The following is a 7,819-nucleotide window of genomic DNA, read 5'->3' as shown; positions in this document are numbered from 1 at the left end:
CACCACCGCCATCATCACGGCGAAGAGACAACGGAACCTACGGTCCAAGAAGAAGACGACGCCGACGACGATGATGGTGACGATGCCGGTAGTGATCCTGATGGCGCTAGTGAGGCAGATGAAGATGAGAGCGAAAGTTCGGTGGCCGAACCGGTTCCGGTTGAAGGGGCTGTGTCAGGTGAAACGCAGGCAGAGATTAGCACCTCCACCAGCACCGAATCAACGCCAATCGACCGAGCGGAAACGATAGAGCCCGATACCGACCGGGACGACGGTAGAGAAGACGAGGAAGACGCGGATTCCGAAGAACCCGATTACGACGGGCAAGATGGGGATGGTGAAGGGCGGCCTACGAAGGTACACTCGGAGCCGCCATTGTCGGGGACGGGTTGTGGCGAAGGACTGCGACTGCACCCAACGGCGGGCACTTGCGAAGGTGAGTCGCTTCAGCCAGCGACCAGCTCGGCTCGACGGGAGTTTCTGCAAACAACAGCAAGATTCCTCGCATCGACCACCAACGGCGGATAACAACAAATTCGGAACAAATTCCAGTTCCAGGATGGGGTCTACTTCGGGGTCGTTGCTTCTTTACGCCGACACGAACAAACGAATTTACGATCAAAGTTTATATCCCACGCCAGCATCGGTGGAGTTTATTTCGCGGTTTCGGATGCAGGAACTACAAACCAATTTACGTCCCAAACACACGCACACATTGGTCGAAAAAAGCCAGTGCCTACTATAATGTTAATGATCCTTGCATCGCCAGCTACCGTTAGCAGGAGAAGCCTGGCTTTTTTCTGACCTCTCCTAATTATTGTGGCCCCGAAGTCACCCGCCGTTTGATGAATTATTTCGTAGATTTTCACTTTAGTTTTTTGGCCCATCACGCGCCCGGTGTCCAGAATTCCCAAAGCCTTCCCTGATTCCCTGGTGTACCGCTTATGCGCAAAGTAGCTCGATGCGATCGCAGGAGCCTGTGTGCTGTCAAACCAACTACACATTAGCGCACGCTGCAATGAGCGGCATCTGCCAAAGCCGCCGCCGCCGTCTGTTGCCATTGCCAAAAAGAGGAGGCGTCGACCAGACCCTCGACGAGACTTTACGGACGAAACGAGTCTCGTGTGCGGTTTTGTGAGCCGCGTTAATTGAATGTCTACACGGAGCAGGAGCAGGACTGCGCACGGCCGGTAACCGTATGCTGCCAACGAGCCCGTTGTTGGTGCAAAGTAAATTCTCAATCGCACGCTGTGTCGCTACCTCTTCGGCCGGCGGATGGTTATTACAATGTTTTTCATCACGACCACCACCTGCCGGCACCGAGGCCTGGCCCACCCTGGCTCGTCCCTGTATGCAGCGCTGTAGCGCTGCTCTGCGGTTCGTTCGGTAATCATGGCCCGTAATTTGCTCGCCCTACGCTGGCTTCCGAGGCTTGTTTCGGGATGTTGTAGGGACACGTGTCACAACTGCGGCACCCTGTTCAGGGCCACCCCAGCCCTCTAGCGAAACCAGGCTCCGGAACGCACAGGTGTGTAGTTCGGTGTTCGGTCGGCATAAATTGGAGCCTTTTCCGGAGGACGACAACGACGACCAGGCCCCCGCTTGCTAATGATATTCTACATGCGGAATAATCGTTTTACAAGCCGTGGCCACCGGATGGTAGAATATTAAAATTTGCGGTACCATACCATGCACACGCTCGGACTCCTAGGTTCGATGCCGGGGTTTGGCTGGGGTGCGTAAACGACGTGTGGATAGCAACGCCCACCATAGGACAGGGATCGGGTACCGTTACACTGGCCTGCTTGAGTCCGAAACTGGGTGACATCGCTGTCCAGCCCGTCGTTGACGTTAACGCGACAGATTGATGCGGAGTTAGTGTCGTTGCCGTCGGATACACGACAGGCCTACGTCGGAATTAGCATAAAAATCGGCCTCCTTCAGGCCGCACCAGCCAATATGGGAAATTATCGAACGCAGCCCGTCGTGTAACGGTCGTACCTTGGACTGCCCGAAGTGATAATGGCGGCGTAGCGATCGATTGATTGGCATTCGATGTCGAGAGTAATTGCATTCCATCGCCACACTCGCTCGCCCCGATATCGGATTACCGTAGGCGATGCAACGGGCTCCGGGAAGTGTGTCAACCAGTGACGGGGTTAATCGATACGCCCTGCGCCTTGGAGGTGTTGGGGACACATGTCGGAGACCCATCATCGTAACACGTTCGATTTGTGTCCATTCCGAACGGAACCTCAGCGTCCAGCGTCCGGATTGACCGGTCAATATAGAAACTAACCTTTCTATCTTCTTCTCTGTGGCAGATATCGACGAGTGCGTGGAACAGGAGCACGGATGCGATTATTGTCAAAACGCGTACGCTGGCTATCAATGCACTTGCCCCGCCGGTTACGAGCTGGCCGATGACGACCGGCGCTGCGTGGATGTGGACGAATGTAACTCCGGTGAAGGGGACGATGGTGGTGGCGGTGGATCGATCTGTTCGCACGAGTGCCACAACACGATCGGTTCGTACGAGTGCCGGTGTCCCGGGACGTTCCACCTGAACAACGATCGGCGGACGTGTGTCCGGGATTTCTGCCAGGATCTGTACGAAGACCCGGAAAAGACGCGCTGTTCCCACGAGTGCGTCGACGAGGTGGAAGGCTTCCGGTGTCGGTGCCCCGCCGGGCTCACGCTGGACGTCGGGGACCAGAAGACGTGCCACAGTTTGGATGGGTGCGACGAGAACCAACGGAAGCGCTGCGATCCGGGCGCGTGTCAGCGTGCTGGGGATGGCGGTGCGGATTATCGGTGCGAGTGTCCGGATGGGTACGTCCCGAGTGACCACGCCTGTCACGATCGGGACGAGTGTCAGCTGGGTCGGCACCGCTGTAGCCACGAGTGTCACAACACACCCGGTTCGTACCGGTGCGGTTGCCCGGCCGGGTTGACACTGTCGAGCGACGGCAAGACGTGCGACGATGTGGACGAATGCGGACGTGAAACGAACGAACTCGAAGGGGTGTGCGGTGAGCTGGAGTGCCGGAATACGTACGGCAGCTACAAGTGCGTCTGTCCGGAGGGTCGCGAGCTCGATGAGTACGGTATCTGCCGGCAGATGGACCTTTGCCGGAAGGACAACGGAGGTTGCTCGCACATCTGCACGTTCTACAATCGCGAGACGTACTGCGACTGTCCGGACGAGCTGGAGCTGGCCGAGGACGGCAGGACCTGCGAAGCGGCCAATGAGTGCGGGGTGAACAATGGCGGGTGTTCCCATACCTGTGATCCAGCGGTCGAGCCGCGGTGCCAGTGTCCGGCCGGTATGCAGCTGGCCGGTGATGGGCGGACGTGTGAGGACGTGAATGAGTGCCGCACCGGCAACGGAGGGTGTGAGCAGAGTTGCCTCAACTTCGAGGGCGGCTTCCGGTGCGCCTGTTTCGATGGGTACGAGCTGGAACCGGGCGGCCGGCGTTGCATCGATCGGGACGAGTGTTCCAGCGTTCCTCGCGGTTGCGATCACAACTGTCACAACACGCCCGGATCGTTCCGCTGTACCTGTCACGCCGGCTACCGGTTGGCGGAGAACCGGCGGGGGTGTGTGGACGTGAACGAGTGCGAGGATCGCAACGGAAACTGTTCGCATGTCTGCATTAACCTGCTCGGCGGTCACCAGTGTTCCTGTCCGACGGGGTTGTTCCTGCAGGCGGACGATCGGACGTGTGACTTTGTGGACGAGTGTGAGCTCAACAATAGCGGCTGCTCACACACCTGTCACTACGCGAACGGGGTCGTAAGCTGCTCCTGTCCGGCGGGCTTCCAGCTGGATTCGATGCACCGCAAGACGTGCGTCGATGTGGACGAGTGCTCGGTGGCGAACGGGGGCTGCTCTCACGATTGCCACAACACACCGGGGAGCTTCTGGTGCGCGTGTCCGGCGCGCCATGAGCTGAGGCCCGATCGGCTGCGGTGCCAGGACGTGGATGAGTGTATAGTGGACAATGGGAACTGTTCGAACATTTGCATCAACGTGCCGGGAGGACACCGGTGTGCGTGCGAGATCGGCTACGAGTTGGCGGCCGATGGCCAGACCTGCGTCGATGTGGACGAATGCGGCGACGGAACACACGATTGTTCGCATGGGTGTGTGAACGTGGCGGGCGCGTATGAGTGCGAGTGTCCGGCCGGCTTCCGAGTTGGCCGCAATCGGTTGGCCTGTGAAGATGTGGACGAGTGTACGGGGGATCCCGCTCCGGACTGTGAGTATCGGTGCGTCAACACGATCGGCTCCTTCCGGTGCGCCTGTCCCGACGGGCATCGGTTGGCGGCCGACAATCGGACCTGCTCCGACGTGGATGAGTGCAGCGAAGTGGAGGGCAGTGACGGGCGGCGTTGTACGCACGAGTGTGTGAACACGATCGGAGGATTCGAGTGCCGCTGCCCGCCCGGCCTGCGGCTCGACATCGATCATCGATCGTGCGTGGACATTGACGAGTGTCGGATCAACAGCTTCAACGGAGGCTGCTCGCACGAGTGCGAGAACACCGACGGAAGCTTCCGGTGCCGGTGCCCAGCCGGGATGGTGTTGGGTGAGGATCAAGCGACGTGCGAGGACATCGACGAGTGTGCCGTGCTGAACGGAGGCTGCAGCCAACTGTGTATTAACCGCGACGGCGGCTTCCGGTGTGGTTGCCACCCCGGCTACAGTCTGATGGAGGTGGACAACAAAACCTGCGAGGTGTCCAATCCTTGTGCGCTGCGTAACGGAGGATGCCAGCATTACTGTAGCCTGAAAGCCGGCCAACCGGTGTGCTCCTGTCGCGAGGGCTACATGCTGAATCGGACCGACCTGGCGAGCTGTGTCGATCACAACGAGTGCCTCCTGGCGACCGACCACAACTGTCAGCAGCGTTGCGTAAACCTGGACGGCTCGTATCGTTGCGATTGTTATGCGGGCTACGAGAAGAACGCGTTGGGGCAGTGCGCCGACATCAACGAATGTTTGGAGGACAACGGGGGTTGTGGGGCACGCGGACAGTGCGTCAACACGGCCGGTGGCAGCCGCTGTACCTGTCCGGTCGGGTTCAAGCTGGCGCACGATCGGAAGAGCTGTGTCGAGCTGCAGGATCACTGTCGTCCGTTGGAAGCGCCACGAAATGCGGACATCCGGTGTACCCGGTCGCGCCACAAGACGCAACTGTTTTACCGTTCGAAGTGCACCGTCACCTGCCGGAAGGGCTTTAAACTGCATGGACCCGCCCTGCGCCACTGCAACGGAACGGGCGAGTGGGACGAAGGTGAATCGATCTGTGTGCGTAAGTAGTCCGACGATCCGGCCTTTACCAGGTGTCGGGAATCGGAATTTTTCGTCACACAAAAAATGTTTATAAAACTTGAATGCAATTTTCTATTTTATTCAAAGTATGTGCCATCGCTAGCTATACATTTCTCCTATCTCTCTGCTAAATCATGGATTCCCAGACGAAAGAATTCTTCGACTTTTTAAGTAAACTAAATAGTCATTCCATTTCGACTTTCTCGTAGAAAAACGAAGGACTGCTCAGCCAATACGTGTCCCATCGATGAAAATGAATGATGTTCGGAAAGAACCAAGTCTGGTGAATAACGCGAGGAGGGATAGCAGCTCCCATCCAAGTGATTTGATAGTATCCTGAAACAGTTTGGTTTTTTGAGGCGCCTGGTGCTTGTTGCCACGGGCCACCAGGCGCCCCCATTTAAAAAAACTGGAACGGCTTTTTAGTCGTTTTCGATCAATGCATGGTTCAAATTGATCATTGTTGTCAGTAGCGATCAGAATTAACGTTTTCATCAGGTTTTAGGAGCTTGTGAAACACCACACTTTTCTGTCCCATCAGGAAGTCCGTTTTTTGAGTTCTTCGACGCTTTTTTTTGTTAAGTCAAAATCGGCATTTTGAAGTTTTTTAAACCACTTAAAGCACTGCGATCTTCCAAACACAAGTCTCGACAAGCATTTGGTGCGATTCCGAAGCAGTTTTCTTCAAGAGGAGCAGAAAAATAATAATCGCCGCTAAACGTCATTTTAAGGCACAACTGTTGGCATGGTCTAACCCTTTCAATGATGGGTTGCACACCGAAATAATTTATTTTTCGAACTGAAATTATTTACCTGATGTCAACACAAGGTAATGATGAATGAATAGCAAAACTGGGAAGTCCCAATCGGCAGCTACAGCCATCGTTTTAAAATTCCGATTCTCGACGCATCGACCTGGTAGTTCCGGCCCCTCGCTCACCCGTTCCCATTCTTTCCAGCACTGGCCTGTCCTCGGTTGAGCCGACCGGCGAACGGGGTGATACTTCCGGTCGCTTGCACCGCCGGTAAAATCTTCTCCAACGAACGGTGCGTGCTGCACTGCAAACCCGGATTCAAGCCGCTCGCCCGCCGGACCGCGGTTTGTAACCTAACACAGGCCTGGGTCCCGAGCGATAACCTCCAGTGTGTGCCGTTGGCCCTGCCAAGTGCGTCCCCAGCGCCGGCGCCGGTCAGCGTGAAACCCTTCATCCAATGTCCACCCGACATTCACGAGGTACTGCCACTTGGCCAACACACGATGGCGGTGCGTATCGAGCGCCCAAAAACGAACGTAGACTGGCACCGGGACGTGGACGCCCATCCCGGGTGGGGCAAGCAGCTGCAGACCGAGCTGCCGGCCGGCGAGACGATCGTGACGTTCCGGGCGCGCAGCCCGTCCTCAAACGTGAATGACGTGTGCCGGGTGGTGATCAAAGTTAGAGGTAAGCCAGGGGTTCCGTCGAAACCAGGAACGTCGTCTAACCCGTTTTCCCCACCAGAACGCAAACCACCGACCGTGATGCAGTGTCCGGAGTCGTTCGAGGTGCAACTGGAGCGCAACGAGCCGGCGCGTTCGGTGTTTTGGGCCGAACCAAAGTTTGAGTCCGCGTCCGAGATCAAGCAGCTGTACAAGTCCAACACACCCGGCCAACCACTTCCGGTGGGTGTCCACTACATCAACTACATTGCGACCGATGCGGACGGGCTGAGTGCGAACTGCAACTTCCGGGTCGTGGTCAAAGGTACGCGATCAGAGCGGGATCGGGTTTCGGGGTCATCAGTTCTCGATTATTCACCCGTCCTTTCCGTCCGCAGCTGCTCCGTTGGAGCACGAAATGGAACCAAGACGAACCGCGGCGCCGAAGCCGGCCGAATTGAGCCGCCTGGAGAACCACGAGTCGTTCCTTATCTGCCCCGGCAAGGCTCCGGTGCGCCTGGATGCCAACTATCCCGTAAGTAGACTGCACTTTGTTTTCCACTTCATATGGCACGGGATGGCATCCGGTGCTGTTCCGGGTCGGCCGGGCCGCACCGCTCAGGCGGCTACGACACTGAGGGCCACCAGCACACATGCACGCACACGATTACAACATTCATCCCATCCCAACCAACACCAACGCGAGCAGGGAAAACAATTTCCGCAACACCCGGCACAGTATCATCAGTCGCTTAATTATCATCATCATCATTATCGTCACGAACATCATCATTACCGCAATCACAACCACACTCGCGGAGCGTCCACCGCACGGCCCACCGTGAGCGCAGCTAATCATTCATCCACCACCGTGAACCCCCGTGCCACGACCGGGGCCGAGGGCAGCTTCCACAACTCACCACACCACCACACTGCGCCATTGCGACGTCCGTTCGAAGGACGAAACTCGTCGCGGCACGCTTCGACGCCACCGCTGTCCTGGTGGTCGGGGCGACCACCACTGACCGTTAACGCCACCGCAGCATCACATAAACAACCCATCA

At 57.1% G+C, this 7,819-nt stretch overlaps 1 protein-coding gene across 1 annotated transcript; it reads left to right on the top strand.

Moving 5' to 3' along the window:
- Positions 1–9: 9 nt before the first annotated feature.
- Positions 10–7,596, top strand: LOC128276322 (fibrillin-2; the record flags this gene model as incomplete). Its single annotated transcript, XM_053014789.1, has 5 exons — positions 10–436; positions 2,325–5,318; positions 6,298–6,780; positions 6,838–7,080; positions 7,154–7,596. Coding segments are annotated over 5 exons (4,590 nt in total), but the record flags the coding sequence as incomplete, so codon positions are not given.
- Between the last annotated feature and the right edge of the window lie 223 nt (positions 7,597–7,819).

Source organism: Anopheles cruzii, unplaced genomic scaffold, assembly GCF_943734635.1.
Source record: "Anopheles cruzii unplaced genomic scaffold, idAnoCruzAS_RS32_06 scaffold00934_ctg1, whole genome shotgun sequence".
NCBI lineage: Eukaryota > Metazoa > Arthropoda > Insecta > Diptera > Culicidae > Anopheles > Anopheles cruzii.
Note: the sequence above shows the minus strand (reverse complement) of the source record. Positions and strands in the feature narration are given on the sequence as shown.